The 15,521-nt window shown below is 40.2% G+C and overlaps 1 protein-coding gene across 4 annotated transcripts in view; it reads left to right on the top strand.

Annotated features, from left to right (window-relative positions):
- USP6NL (USP6 N-terminal like) overlaps nt 1-7,848 on the top strand; it is a 115,942-nt gene extending 108,094 nt beyond the window's left edge. For all 4 annotated transcript variants that reach the window (XM_068910784.1, XM_068910861.1, XM_009683013.2 and 1 more), the window contains one exon: nt 4,241-7,848. In XM_068910784.1, the coding sequence (XP_068766885.1) occupies nt 4,241-5,682 (1,442 nt within the window). In that variant the 3' untranslated portion in view covers nt 5,683-7,848. The remainder of the gene's footprint in view (nt 1-4,240) is intronic.
- The last annotated feature ends 7,673 nt before the right edge of the window (nt 7,849-15,521 follow it).

Below are 15,521 nucleotides of genomic sequence, written 5' to 3'. Positions count from 1 at the left end.
CTCGTGCAAATCCCGGCCGCTCAGGACAACTCTGGTTGCCCAGTTAGCTCCAGAAGACATAGGTGCAGTGTGCTTGAACATTTGATGATGGTTGGAGGTTGCTACCAAAACAACCACCAGCTGAACTGGACAACTTTCTCTGAAATTCTGGCTTTAAAATGTCTATAAACCTTGTGTGTGTGTATTAAAAAATAAATAAATAAATAAAAAATAAATCACAGTTTGCTCAGAAAAGCACTTGTCCCGGAAATACTTTTGGTGGAATTCGAAAGTTCCTCTGCTTTTATTTCTGCAGGCAGGCAGGTACGGCCAGGAAATGAAGCAACTCCGACTCGGGTTCAACAGCACAAGCAGATTGAATTTAAGATCCTTGAAAACATCCAAACAAAACTTCGGCATGCTGAGATCTGAGGGATTTGAACACTGAGTTTAGCTGAAGTGCTGGAGCTGAGGGCTGAAGCTGCATGTGAGGTTTTAGGCAGATTTGGAATGGAAAATGGATGGTTAGATAAAAGACATGCGGCTCTCGGAAGGATCAGTGCTTTTGCATGCTTCTCTGGCAAGCTCTTTATGTACCTATTACCAGTGGAGATGTTTGCTGTGACTTAAGTTTCTTTTGTTTGCTTTTGCACTGTGGTTTCTTTTACTCAGCTTTTTGCTTTTACTACCTTTTTTTCTTTTATTCTTGCCAACTTGCAACGTCATTATTTTCCTGCTATCCTTGATGACAGTGACCCGCTTAAAACATTCATGGTCATAGTTTGCATGCTGTTCTGTGCCTTTGAGGAATGTCTCCTTGTATGAATGTGCATGGTGATAGATGTAGTTTTCCTCTTCCTGTTTAATTTTGTCTTTTTTTTTTTTTTAAACTTTAGGAGGTTTTGTTTGTTTTCAAGAATAAAGTACTTTGGAAGGTCCACTGGAAGTGACAGCTAAGAGTGTATATGTTTGTATATATCTGTATATACTTAAAATGGAAGTTATATACATGTTTTCAATTTAAAGCGAGATAGTTCACTTTTAGAAAGTGACCGGTTTGGGGGATGTCTTTGTGCTGCAGCATTGTGAATGCCAGTGCAGCTCCTTTCCTTTTGATGGTTGTTATGGCAGGAAGCAGATGATAGCTCAGGCGTTTTTGAAACCTAGGCAGTGCTTTGTATCTTTGATTCCTAAATTGAGTATCTCCTGCAATAAGGCCTTTTCTCAAGTTTGAGATGCAAATGCTGTTGACGAAGCAGTCTATGTCTGTGTGGTGTGAGGGCAAATTAATGCAAATTCTGTAGAGGCCTTGTAGCTGAGATATAAAATCGTATTTCTTCTTTTTCCCTCTGCTACTCCCACTGAGCCCTCCCTTGGACACATACACATTGTTCCATATTTTCTGCTTCCTGTGAAGGCGCTAAGCTCCGGTATTTCCAACCTATAAAAAGCTAAAAGCCTAGTGTCATGCTGTCAGAATGCAATGATTTGCTTCTAAATGAACTATTGTTGTCTTTGAACATTTTGGCCATTGCTCAGTATGTGAATTAATTCCAGGTTTTAACAGTTTCACAACAGACGTGGTAAGACTGCTCTGATATTCATTGTACAGCTGTAATTCATGTTAGAGCATACATCATCTAAACCGTGCAGACCGTTTATACCTAGTTGTGATGTGGTCTTTTACCCTGAAACGTGAAGGAAAGATGGCAGAACCTAATCTTCAGAGCAGTGTAGGTAGAATTCAGTAAAAATACCTGCAGCTTTCTCACTTAGGTTGTATTGGAGCTTAATGGTAATAAGATCCTTAAGTGTGTGAAGTTTAAAAAAAAATAAATAAAGGAAAAGAAGACACCCATTTTATTGTACAAGCAAATATATTTCAAAGGATACTCTTTAAGAGTAAGAGCTGGAAGAAAGGAAAATGTATGATGCTTTTAACCTCTTTGTACAACCGAAAGAAGCATTGTGGTTTACTAGAGGAGCTTGTCTTGGGGTTTTTTGCATAGCTTGAGTGGCTGAACTTGAAGAATGGAAGAAGAAAAAAGATTTTTCTAAGGAATTTATTTTAAAATGCTCTGAAGAATTTATTGCATGCTAACGCATAAATTATCTTTGTGCAATTAAGTAACTCACCGACACTGAGGGGTCGTTTTCTTTCAGTATCCCGTAACTCCAAAGTGTGCCAGTTGTGCAATCCGGTAAGGTGATTTCACGTGTGGGGGACAAGTCATTGGAGGGGCGCTCAGCATGGGCAACTTTGTAAGGTATACCTGGCGGACACCGACCACCTTCAGTGGAAGAGCGTAGGTTTGTGTCGCTAAGTAATTGTATGGTCATAGTTTGATTAGAGGATAACTAGGAGAAAATACGTGGAGGGCTTTTTCTACAGAAAGCCTGAGCAGGCTGGGTTTATTGTGTGTCAGTGGGAGTTTCTGCTGCTGTACCTTTCTAAAGGAAAGGGCAGGGCTCTGGCCTTTGGCCTCGTGTGAAGACTTTGGAAATCAAGAAAAGGCTAATTGGCAAAAATGGACTTTTGCTAAGTACTTTTTATTTAGTTATTTTGTCAGCACGCTTGGCCTCACTGTATTTTTCTCTCCTATCCTCCTGTTATGTTCTAGCTGGCACAGACTCTAAGTTTTCTTTTAGTTTATACAGCAACTGATTATTGCTGGTGTTTTGTGGACGCTGTTATAATACTGAGTTTGACTGCTGGCTTTGCCTTGTCCTCCTCTACCATGAACCAGTCATCAAAGACTGAACTCCTACAACTGACTGTAAAAATTAGCATGGCTCTCAATACTTGTAACCACTGCAGTCCTATTAGAGATAGACACATTTATATGTGTTTACTCATACAACCCAGAAAGACATGTGAAATTATTAGTTATTTGCAAATAAATTTCAACTTTAAGATCTTTGATGGTGGGGAGATGTTCTGTAGTTCTTGTCTGTTGAGAAGAAGCAAGAATTAAACAAAATTATTTCACTGATAGCCTTTTGGTATAACTTCTTTGCATGACAAAGCAGTTTTCTTTTTTTCTCTCCTTTCAGCAGAGTTGTACTTAATTTAATAAATGGATATGCAGTGGTGTTTGTTTGGCTATGCTGACTTTAAAAGTCTATTTTTTTGATAAATTGAACGTTATTTAGATTAATAAATTTAAGAATTCGGGTATGAGCTTTACTTATAATGGGAGAGAAATGTATTACACATAGTTAAGTTATGTGTAAATAGATACGATAAAAGCCTTTATCATATGCTGGCTGAGAGTGAGAACGGTGTTGACTGCTAAGCAGAAAGACTTCAGTGGGAAACTTGATGTAAATTGCTATATCAACAACATCCAGCAACGAAACGTTTCGCTATTCTTTCTATAGTTGCAACCTGGGCTGTTTTGAGTCCTTATATAACTGGTATTTACTGCTGGCTGTTGTGATACGTTGAGCTCCAAACTGGGAGAACTTTCCATTTGTGTCCTTGTCCTGTAAATGATGTCCTCCTTACTAGTGTCTGACAAAACTTGCCTGTTGAACATTGAATTACAATCCTGGAATACACAATATCAGCAGTAGCTATTTAGATTTTATGCCAGATAAAAAAACAGAATTGAAAAAAAAAATCTGTCTAGAGATTTTTTGATCTACTGTAGCTTTTTAATATAGAAAATGATATTTCTAAGCAGGGGTTGAAGGAAAACAAGGACGTATCTGTGCAGATATTAGGGGGAGCTTCAGCGAACCACAAGAAGTGAGAGGAGGTTCACGGATGTCTGTTAGGAAGGTAGTACCTGTGAGGGAAGAGCTGACAGTGTAGCATACCAAAGGTAAATATTAAAAGATGAGTGAGCAGAAGATGATAGATTGGGAGAGAGATGTCAGAATGGATCCTGAAAGTGGAGAAAGCAGTTTTTATTTAATGTGATGACAGGGCAGCGGGAGAGTAGCTAAGGTAGCTGAAGTATCATCTGCGATAATGATTTTTTTTGCAGCAGCAGCAGTGTCGTGAATGAACAGAAGCTTATCAAGATTGCATCAGCTACAGAAAGGAAAACTAGACTAACTGGTTGAGAGATGAGAGCCCAAACAAAATCTGTGTTATGTGCATATATAGAAAAAAACTTGGAGGTGTTTAGCAGAATGGTGACATAGAGAGAGGCCTGGAAAATTAAGTTGGTAGCTCTTTTTTCTTTTCTCTGTTAATCACACAAGCAAGCCTCTGTACAAAGTTAAATTTACATTATTACTGTTCTTCTTTTAGGTAAAGAAGATGAATTTCCAAAGAAGCCATTGGGGCAAATTACTCCAGGACCTCAGCCTGCTGTGCTTAACGTCACTCCAATGCTTAATGGACAGAACAACACTGGTACACAAACAACAAGGAGGATAGACAAGAGACCACCTCCTGGAGAAGGATTGGAAAGTACAGCAAATAACCGAAAAAGAGTTAATTCACTGGAAAAAAAGCCTTCTTTAAAAGAGCAGAAGCCTCGACCAATAGACACACAGAGTGATCAGTCTAAGAATGAGGTAGATATCAGAAGAAAGCCTCAGCAAACAGGGCAAGACAACTCAAGACAGTATAATAATGCAGCTGCTAACCAAAATTCTAATGCTACTTCAGATACAAGAAGGGAATTTGTACCGAAGTGGAATAAACCAGCTGATATCAAAATAATTGAAAAGACTATGAAACTTACTGCAGAGGTGAAAGGCAGGTCAATAAACCATTCTATTTCAACCTCACCGCCAAGTCCTGGAGAAACACTGCCTTTGAATGTAAAGCAGAAGATGAGGGTTTTGGATGCTGATGAAGGTAAGCGAGGGTCTAATGCATCACAGTATGATAATGTTCCAGAAGTTGATCATGAGAATGAGAATCTTGTTGAAGAGATGCTGGAGAGAGCTCATCCACAAAGTCCTAGGCATGTAACATATTCTAATAGTCCACGAAAGCAAACTGAAAAAATACCTGCTCCGCTAAAAATATCCAATAATTACACCTTCACTTCACAACCCAGATCTCCAAAATATTCGTCGCCATTTGATGGACCACCTCGTGGACTGAATGTAAAGCAGCCGCTGCCATCTTATAGTAACCCACCTAATTACCATGGGAATTCTCCAAAGCATGTCTCTGGTGTAGGTAATGCAAGCTCTATTCCTCTGCATTACTATGGGAATCGAACCAGCCCTTCTGGTAGGCCCTATGGCTCTTTTATTTCTGTTGATTATTCTCCAGATAAATCACAGATGAATTCTTACCCTGCCAGTCACCAAAATCCTTTTTCACCAAGCCCTGGTCAGATAGAAGTAGCCCCTCTTGATGCTTATCCGAGCAGCTCGAGGTCCCCCACGGGTGTCAAATTCATAATCCCACCAGTGGATTACTTACCGGAAGATAGGCAGTGGCCAGATGCTGCATATATGTATAGGCATGAGCCATATAGGCAGCCCTGGAGCCAAGATGTTAACAAGGGCCACTTGGATAATTACCAGAAATATCAGCATTTTCAGGCAATACCTTTTCAAGACAACAGTCTTCCTGCTGTTTCTGTTGATAGTCCAGTAAGATATAGGACTTCACCAGCCTTTGAAGAGCATGGTTCACCACCGTACCAGTACTCGAGCCCATCAGCTCAAGCCCAACACTACCGTAACAGAAATGATGGATTGTCCGTGCATGAATCCGTGCTCCTCTGAGAATCTGCCTATGCTTACTAAAATGACAAGAACCAAAACCAGTGATACACTGCTGTGTTACTCGTAGTCCACCTCAGTTCTTCTAAGAAATATGGACAGTTCATGCAGCTCTCTGAAAAACAACAACACTATTTGAAAGAGTTTCAGACTTTTCCTGAAGGTTAGTTGAGTTCTTAGACTTGCATTGCAGCTGATGAAAGTGATCTGATGCACATAAACATAGCAATAGCAATAAGATCACCTGCACAGCGTGGCTAATACTGTCATTGTACCTTAAATTTAAATAACTTGTGTCATGATCTTTCTGCCTAAAACCTGTAACACACAAGTTTTATTTTGACTGACATTTTAATGCACTGTATAAATTGTGTGTATGCGCGCTCGTGTGTGCGCGCGCCTATATACACAAACACGTATGAAAAAAAGCTAAAGAAATTATATGTAAATGCATTTAACTTTGGGCAAAGCTTGTGAAGTACTTTTATTTCATATTAATTTTTCTTTATAATTTATTTGATAAGCCATTCACTTTGAATGGGAATCTCTGTCATTTTTATACAACTGCCTCAGTATCCCAGTATCTGTTCTGGGCAGGAGAGATGCTTTGGGATTATTAATTTAATCTTATGTGAGAGTTAATTTCCTGTCCTTTGACTACTGTTTTGTCATTTTCCTCAGCAAGAAGGAGCAGGCCGGCAAAACCCGAAAGCCAAAAACGTCTCCATAATCTGGCTAAGAAATGGTGCTCAAGTTCGGGGCAGTCTGAATGTAGCATGTCTCTAGGTTTTGAGGTGCATTGGAAGTGGGGAGATTTTACCTTTGCACCCAAATCGGTTTTCAGAATGCCATCCTATATGCAAAATATTTGAGCACAGTGTAGGCAATGCCAGATACAGAAATGGTGCTGCACCCTTTGCGTTTTGCCATGCTGTGCTGTGAAACTAAACGAATTAGTTGCAAGGCCACATCTCACGGGTATCGGAGAATTCCCAGCTCCTTGACGCTTTTGTGAAGTACGTGCAGGAGTTTGAGATCTGCCTGAGACCTGATATCCGCTGAGCTGTGCGCATATGCGGTGTCCCTTCTCCGAAGCTGTGTCATGTCAAGTCCGTTTTATGTTTTGCCCTTCTTTTCCCCCAGAGAGCCGGTAGGTTCGTGCCTGTGATTGGGCACGTGCTGCTGTGCTCTTGGGCTGCTGAGAGGCTGTGTGTTGTTTTACACTAAAATGATGCTGACTGTTAATAGCAAGCTCAATAGAGTCCTGGTAATATAAGTATTTTTAATGAGTGTTTGCAGCCTTTTGTGCTTCATGTTCTCCTTTCCTTTCACTGACTGTGAAGTGGGGGTGAAAAAATTTGCAGGCTAAGTGGCATGTGTGGGATGCGGTCCTGTAAGTGCTGAATGCACTGAACTCTCATTGAAACCAATGGGAGCTGAGGCCGACAAGGATCTTGCCAGAAGAGGTCCTTGGAGCGCTTAACAGAGAGGTTTTCTAATACTTAAGTACCAAACGTTGGTTTGGATGGTTTGGGAAGCTGTCCTGTTTGTCTTGTATTTTGTAAGATTTTGTAAGACTGAGAACATAGAAATGGATAACTTTTTTTTTCTCCCCCCTTTAAAGAATGAGCTTTAGTGCCTATTATTGCTGCAGGTTGGCTCTGTAAGGTTTAAGGTACAGAAGTAAAACAATTTTTACAAATGGAAGTAACATTTACTTAGTGTATTTCAAAAACTCTTTTGTGTATATAATGTGTCTGATGTAATTTTTATTGAACTGGGCAATTTTGTATTTCAAAAATTGCAAACTGCAGCAAAGTAACAGTAGCAAAGCACTACACTGAAACTCTGAACTAAAATTGTGAAGATAAATATGACTTGGGCTTACCTTAGTTCTGATTGCTTACAGCAGCTTAGAAATGTATGTATATAATACTGTGGCTAAGTGTAATAATCCCAGTGTTTAACAATCGTTCTGTAATTCATAACAAAGCTGTACAATTTATTTGTGCAAGACTCCAAAATATGTATCAGCGTTAGTAAATACTGTAGATTTTTATATATAAAATATATACACACTATTTTCTTATGTCATCTACAACAGTTTTATAACTGTGTATCTATTTTGATGTGACTGTATTTTTAACATGTTAAAATAATAATAATTAAGCTTATGGTGTTCTGTCTTTATTTTTAATCATGTTTGATTAGCTCAAAACTGCACTTCTGCTCTTATCAGCACAAATGATTGCTCTTCAGAAATGAATGAGGTATATATATTTGATGTACTACGTCCCTTTTAATTTGTTTGTACATGTTTATTTTTAGACTAAGCAATATGGATGTGATCTTTATAGTGCTTTTGCATTATTACAGAAGCAGCAAGACTATTGATTTTAGTTTTCTACACTGCTAAAGCTAAGCTATCATTTTGTGCAAGTTAGGAGTATAAAGTGCAGGGATAACTGTGATTTTGTCCTAATAATCTCATCAAATACCGGTGCACAGGAGAAGGAGGTTCACTTAACTGGGGGGAAAAAAACCCTACAGGTATTGCCAGATTCCAATCTATTATTCATGGTAGTAACAAGAAAAACCCTCAACAGAATAAAGTGGGAGACAGCTGTGCCAGTATCTTGCTGGAAGAGGGAATCATCCCAGCATACTGGATTGGATATCCTCCTAAGAGCTTTTCTATCACTATTTTCTTTGACCTGGAAGCATTCAAGCAGTAAGTATTAAACTTAAGTTTCTAGTCCGAGTTTGTTGTTGTGGCTCTCCTTGCAGTAAGTGGGAGAATTTCAAGGTTCAAGGGGTTTGGAGAGTAATTAGTGCTGCAGTGTCCCTCCACTAACATAGAGGAACACAGAAAAGTAGGTAAGGCTAGATGTCTAACTTGTGCATGGCAAAAATTCAATGAAATTAAACTAAATAGAATTCAAGGGGAAAGGGAAATCACCAAGTGGTATGCTTTGATCCTTCTATATGTTTGCTTTTCCTGTGACCCTAATACTACACTATATTAAATCTGAAGACTTCAGTGTTGAACTGAAGCATTTCAGTCTTTCCGAGTACAAATTGTTGCAGCCATGGCAGAAAGGCAGGGAAGATCACAGTATCGCCGGTACCCCTCACCTTTTCAATGAATGCAATATGATTACGTGAGAGAGAACCAAACTGGTTATCTCTATAATCAAGCCACGTTATGCACTACAAGTGAAGACAAAAGCTCCTTGCTAATCTGACCGAAGGGAGAATTCTTTAGACGTCAGATTTGGTGATGAATTTGAACCGAAGCATCAGCTCAGTCAGGCATCTAAGGAAGAGAATATGACTTCAGGAAATAGCCTTACCCTTTTCCTTTTCCTAGGTCCGTCTGTGCCTCTGTAATGCTTCAGGGAAGGCAATAGAGAGGAAAGATTAAAAAAACCTGTCTAGCTGGGAGTCTATTCAGAAAAGTATTCCCGCCTCATCCCTGCTGATGACTGCTTGAAGCAGGATATTTTTTGCCGTGGTTTGAGACTGTTCAGATCACTGTGGGCAATCCTGTTTTTCCCAGGGACCGTGAAGGAATGTCTTTCACACATGTAAATGTTGGTTACATCCCTAATGCTTGAGAATAGAATTAATGCCGTATTATAGAAGTAATGCACAGCGTATCCTTGCTACCAGTAAAAGTTTTAATAGTAATGCTGAGGGATTTTAGAAATCTTGGAAGTTGCAGAAGAGCACTGTCTTACTGTTAGTCAAAGATGCACCTTTGTAATAAACCACTCGATACTTCCAAAATTAGATGCAAAGAGTAAACAACATTGAAATGTCAAAAGACAGAACAGCCTTCCGGTGTGGAGAAGCAAATCCAAAGATTCCCCGAGGTACATGCACATTTTTCCAAGGAGATTTCTCTAAAGAATCCTACCCTGAATTTCACATCATCCTCAATATGACTTTGAAATGGACTTGCAAATTGCAGACTTTTTTTTTTTTTTTAATCTCCCCCTTGGGTGGCATTACACTGCATGTACAAAGAGGAATACTATTTAAAATATGCCATCAAACGCCCACCATTTCATTTCCAGCAGAGTGCATTCTGCTTTCAATACTTCAGTGAGAGGAAAATACAATCTTTTCTTGTAGCCCCTTAAATACTGCATTTTTGCAGAGCTCTGTAAATGTAGCACAGTTACAGTTTAACAGTTATTTGACCAAATACAGTTAGTCTCCTCTTCAGGTGACATGAAGTTACTGCATAGTTTGCTGCAGCATTCTTTCTTCTGGGGATATTAAGGCAATTCAAATGCTTTTAACTGCATAGTTGCAAGGAGGCGATGACTGGGCCAACAACTGAAATTGAAAATATCATTGCGGTTGTTTGAGTATGGTCTTTAAATCGTTGCCAAATCGGTTGAGCTGGGGCAAGACACCATTTTCTCGCTTCTTTGTGCGAAAAGGAGCTCTTCCTGCAACAGCGAATGGAAATGGCTTTTCATTTTTTTTGTGATAGCAGGTTTATTTTGCTCAAGATTGTACTGTCGGTTTCGTGAATGTGAGCTCTACTTAGTTCTTCTGTCTCCCTACTTATTCTGATGAGCCAGCTCTTGGTTTTCTGAGTTTTTGTGATACCCTCTTGTTGCTGGTTCTGCTTTTCTTTGGTAACATGATAAAACAGTAGCAGAGGTACGGTTTGCCTCTTCAGCTTTTCCTCTTTCCAGAGAGTGTGCAAATTTAAAAAACAAAAAAAAAAAAACAAAAAAAACCAAAAAAAAACACTCTTACATCCTCAATTCAGAATTTCCCCAAGTAGATGTTTCTGACAGAAAGCAAGTTAATTTAGCAGTTGATGAAGGACACTGTAGCGTAGAGGCACTTGTGCTGGCTCCACAGTCCAAAGTCATAGGTTGCGTCTGCTCGGTATCAAGCAACAAAAGCTATAGTCCATGCAGGGCCGATCAAGCATCTGGGCAAAACGTGGTGGTGAGCCACAAAAACATGCCGGCTCAGACTGGCAGTAGGTCAAACGTAGCCACAACGTGCTTGATGTGGTTAGGTAAACTCCGTCGTCCTTTCCTGATGTACTTTTTGTCAGATTTTCTCCTAGAAATGAGATGGGACAGTGAATTGAAGCCTGTGCTTTAAATTGGATGTCTGCACTCCTGTCCTTACTAGGAAGCCTAGAAGTGAAACTTTCTGGTTCCAGCCTTCCACTTCCAGCACTGCGTTTGCCAGCTCAGTAATATCTTCTATGGTCACGTGCATTGTTCCTTAGGAAAATAGATCTCTGCTATTTCTGATTTGGCTCTGAACGTAGCCAAGATAAATTATTTTATTTGTGAAAGGAGCCCAGTTAGATATCATCCAGTCTAAGCCTTCTTTTGAAGCTTGTCTGTTCCCAGACTTTTTTTCCCCAAAGATAACTCAATTGACAACTTGGGCTCTGTATCACTGAGAGTGACGTCAACTGTTGCTAAAGGTAATGAGTGATCTGTTTTACTACCACTAGGCAGGTTGTAGGGCATTTCTAGGCAAGTTTCCAACTCAGTTATGAACACTGGATTTTGCAAGTATGGATCAGCCGCATACTTCACTTGCTGAAGAGCGTGCTTGCATCCTACAGTAGAGTGTGTTTTTATATTAAAACTCACAAAGCTGTAAAGCAAGGGGGCTGGATTTTCAAAGGTGGAAATGCTTAGCTACCTTACTGTTTGGGAATTGAATTGGAGTTCTGTATAAAGCTGGTTTCTAGTAACCCTCTGGGCTTTCTTGCTCTGAAAGCTAAGCAGTAGCCTGGCTGAAGCGCATCATGGAGAACCGTTACTCACAGGAAAGGAGCGGATCCGTTCTGCAAGTCAGCAATTGTCAAATTACTGGACATATGCTAAATAAAGGTTTCTTAGGACAAACTAGATATCGTTGCCTGTTTAAAAAGGGGTTTAAAAACAGTCCTCTTGGCTTCGGTCTTCCTCAGAAGCAACACCCCAATCAACCTTCCACTCTCCAAAGAGAGCGACTGTTACAAGATCTTTATTTGATGCCAACTGATTAGGTAGATACTCTAGGCATCAAATATCCTTCATTTGTTTAGATTTTTTGTCTGACCTCCTGGTAGCCTCTGCAGCTCTGTCTCCATTCTGCTCCACAGGGTTTGTTCTTTCAGCTTCTTTCCCTCACAGTTATTTCAGTTCCAGTAGACGTGTCCACCCTGCTTGCTGCTCCAGCGAACGAGTTTTCTTTCCACCTCTTATCTCACCTTGTTGTGGGCTACCTGACCTCTATTGATTCATTGCATTCTCCAGTCCATCTTGAAGTCTACTCTCAAGTTGCAGTTGCTGCTGCTTTGCCTCGAAGAAATCGCTCCATTTGTGATGGTTGGGGTGAGGATAAAGTGAATGATTTTGAGACTATAAAACAGTAAATGAGTATATGAGTTTAAAAGCCAATCATAAAAAATTAATTTTAAAAGGATGCCTCCTGGCTGGGCTGTGCTTTACAGTACGCATCACCTATATTATGAAAAGTAGTATCTACTTAATCTGAAGGACTGAGCAGTAAAGTGGCTTGCTGGGTTTTTTTTCCCCAGGCAATAATACTTACTTGAGTGGGAAGTTATGCCCATGCTTTGAGAGCTTTCTTGCTGCCCAACACAAAGGAGCAAGCCAAGCTTTATTGGGTGGCTGGACTCACTGCTCTTTGTAAATATTTAATCATATAGTGAACGAAGAAAGAGATAATAGCCTCTCTTAGCCGTAGGATTAGCATGCTCACAGCTATAGAAAGTCATTAATTTGTAACTGCTGGAGTTCATCCGTTGTTCAAAACTATACTGCAACCTTTTTGATGCTGTAAATTGTAATTTTGCTATGTAACGTGTGAAAGCATAGCATTAACCTCAGGTGTTCTCTTTCTGGTACAGTTGTGCAGCTAAGTAGGCAGCATACGTTCTGCCTCTGGCAAGGGTTTTACTGATGTGCTTAATTGCTGTTGAGCATGCCTCATCTCGCTGAATGAAATGAGTCCCTGGTCTCCTGTACGTACTCATAGCTCCTCCTAGGTGGAGACTGTTTTTTGTTGTTTATTTGTTTGGTTAGTTGCAGCAACGCTCAAGGAAATGCTCAATTTTCACAACGGCCTACTCTCCCAGGCCTCCCTACTCGGTCCAAATTATGCCCAGTGCCAACGGGGAAGGGTAAGATCACTGTTGCGTACAGTAGAAATCCTCCTTGGCTTAATCATTGGTAGACTCAACCTGCTGAAAGTTGAGCAATTCAGTCTGCTCCCCACAGAGAAAAGTTCTGAAGGCAAAACTTCAGGCAAGGAAGAAAATATTTTTGCTTTTTAAATGCCATTATAGAAGAGCATGAATTTGGTGAATGGGTGGAGTGTCATGCTGTGTTCACATTTATCATTGTAAATGTTATGTCTGAAATGCTTTCAAAACTTGTGATTTTGGGGCACGTAAGCAGATCACTTTCAATGTAACCCTCTTGTTACACTCAGTAGGCTTGATCAGGTGGTGTTTTTTCCCGTTCATCGAAGTGGTTTCTTACAGAGCCCTTCAAGTTCCGGAATAGCATTTTGTGCAACCCTGATAATTGCTTTATTATTAACTCTAAGGGTAGGCTCCCTTGTCGACCTCCCCTTTTAGAAATGAATCATGTTCTGGTATTTAGAGTGACTCTAAGCAGAGACTTCAAATTTCCTTGCCAGCTGGATTAATGGGACCTGTAGGAGGGAAGTCAAACCTTCCGCAACTTCTAATCATCATCAAATTGGATTAATAAAGGAAAATTACTTAACTACCAATCCAAAGATGGAGAGAGAGTTAGCTGTACCTTTGAAAAGACTTGCATGTCACAAACCATTTAAAGCAGTTGAATTGGACTTGCTTATTTTTTCACGTCTATTTTGGTATACAGTTATCTTAGTACTTTATGCAGAAGGGTTCCTCCCTGTGGGCACCGTTTGGGTGGGTTGATAAGTTGGTCACCTCCACCTCAGTGCACATCTCCAGAGGTGAACCCAAGACTGTGTTTCCATTGCCATCTGTAAGCCGAAGCTACCAGCTGTGGAGGTTGGTGAGCGTCTTTAAGCAAACTTCAGGAGTTTTATATTCAGAATAAGGAAGGTGCACTGCCTGATCTCCTATCGTGTGCTTCTTTTCTCTTTAAACCGCACGGTAGCAGTCAGCTGTCGTGCGGTTAGAGCTGCTCCCGGCCATAAAGCAAACACTCGACACTGAGGCAGCGCTGGAGGAGCGCTCTCCATGCCGATACTCTTGTGAGCAAGTTGGGTCTAATTATTTGAAATGACTAAAGCAGGTTGAAGAACTTGTGCACAACTTTTCAGGTGACTTAGCACCCACTGCTCTTTATAAAATATGAGGCACCAAGGTCCAAATTACTTACTAATACAAGGAAGAAATTCTATGCTTGTGTGCTTGGCATTTCACAGGTGCTCGATTTTACCGTTAGCCCTCAGTTGAGCCACTTGACAACACCTCTTCTATCTGATGTCTCTTTTCTAGTGTTGTTTACACCAAAAACCTGCTATCTTTTTACTTCTAACTCCATGAGCTAATGATGTTAACTCTTAGGGGGAAATTCCCTCTTGCTTTTCTCACCTCTGCTGGAAGCAATAATAAAAACATGTCAGCCCAATAGGACTTTGAAAAGATGTTAGGTATCTCCCAAAAACCTTTTGAAACATTTAATTCCCAAAATATTGCTGCTGCTGAACAGGATTCCTCAAATACTTTTCATCTGATTGTTTTTTGGAAAGTCTGTTCTGATCTTTCTGACTCTTGTTTTCAGCTTGGGGCATTATTTTGTGGTCACTAGCTGCTTTGTTTCTCTACCAGCTAGGAACTGGATGTGACTTACAGGATGCCGTCAGCGCTTCGAGGAGGGTTATGTCTGAACCTCTCACTGCAGTGAGCTCACAGGAGAAAACGAGATCGGCTTTTAGGCTCCAAAAGCCAAGCTTTATTAGAATGTCGACCCGAATACTTAATTATTTTAATTAAAAATCAAAGTAAGGAAGCAAAGCGGAATTCTTAAAATATTTAAGTGCTTTCTGCCCCTGCCCGTCATGTTTCTGCATATGCAGGTTCTCCCCTCTGCAGCTGAGGTCAACCCAGCCCAAGAGACAAAGCCACCCCCCAGCGCAAGGGGGATGCCATCCTCCAGGCCTAAATGCAGTGCAGAAACCCGCTGAGCTCCACCAAATGGGGATATTTATGTGTGAAAGTTAAGAAAAAGCTTTCGAATGTGTGAGTGAAGCTTTCATAAGTAAAATGAAAAACCCATCAGTCTTGGCACATTTGGTGCCTGAGATTGAAAACTTCAGGGAGATCTTCATACCTGTTAGTAATGCATTTCATGCAGGGCTGGCACTGTACGAACAGCTCTTCTCGCTTCTGTTTTCCATTTTTCTTTTAAATTACATTTCTTTAATCTTTAATTTCATTCAGGGGTTATTTCTTGTTGTTCTTTGGGGGGGTAGTTTTTGCATTCACATATGTGGGGTGAAGCTTTTATGTTTATTCAGAAGTATTGAACTAAGTGTTGGTTCTCTCTATGCATGATACCAAATATTTTTCTCTCTTCAAGTTAGATAAACCTGTCTGTCTGCAACATATTTATTAATTCACCCTGAAAACCACTATTTTTTTTTTTTTTAGGAATTTCTTTCTGTAAAGATATTGTTTAAAAGGATGTATCTGAAACGAGATTTTATTGTAACTGCTTCAGGAGACTCATAGCCTTGACATCTGAAGTCTTCCAGAACAAGTTAAGTGGGCTCTGTATTTGAAGTGGCAGTACAACTCAAAGATGTAGCGGAAGGGA

This window comes from Struthio camelus, chromosome 1 (assembly GCF_040807025.1).
Source record: "Struthio camelus isolate bStrCam1 chromosome 1, bStrCam1.hap1, whole genome shotgun sequence".
NCBI lineage: Eukaryota > Metazoa > Chordata > Aves > Struthioniformes > Struthionidae > Struthio > Struthio camelus.
This window is presented reverse-complemented; position numbering and strand designations above follow the sequence as displayed.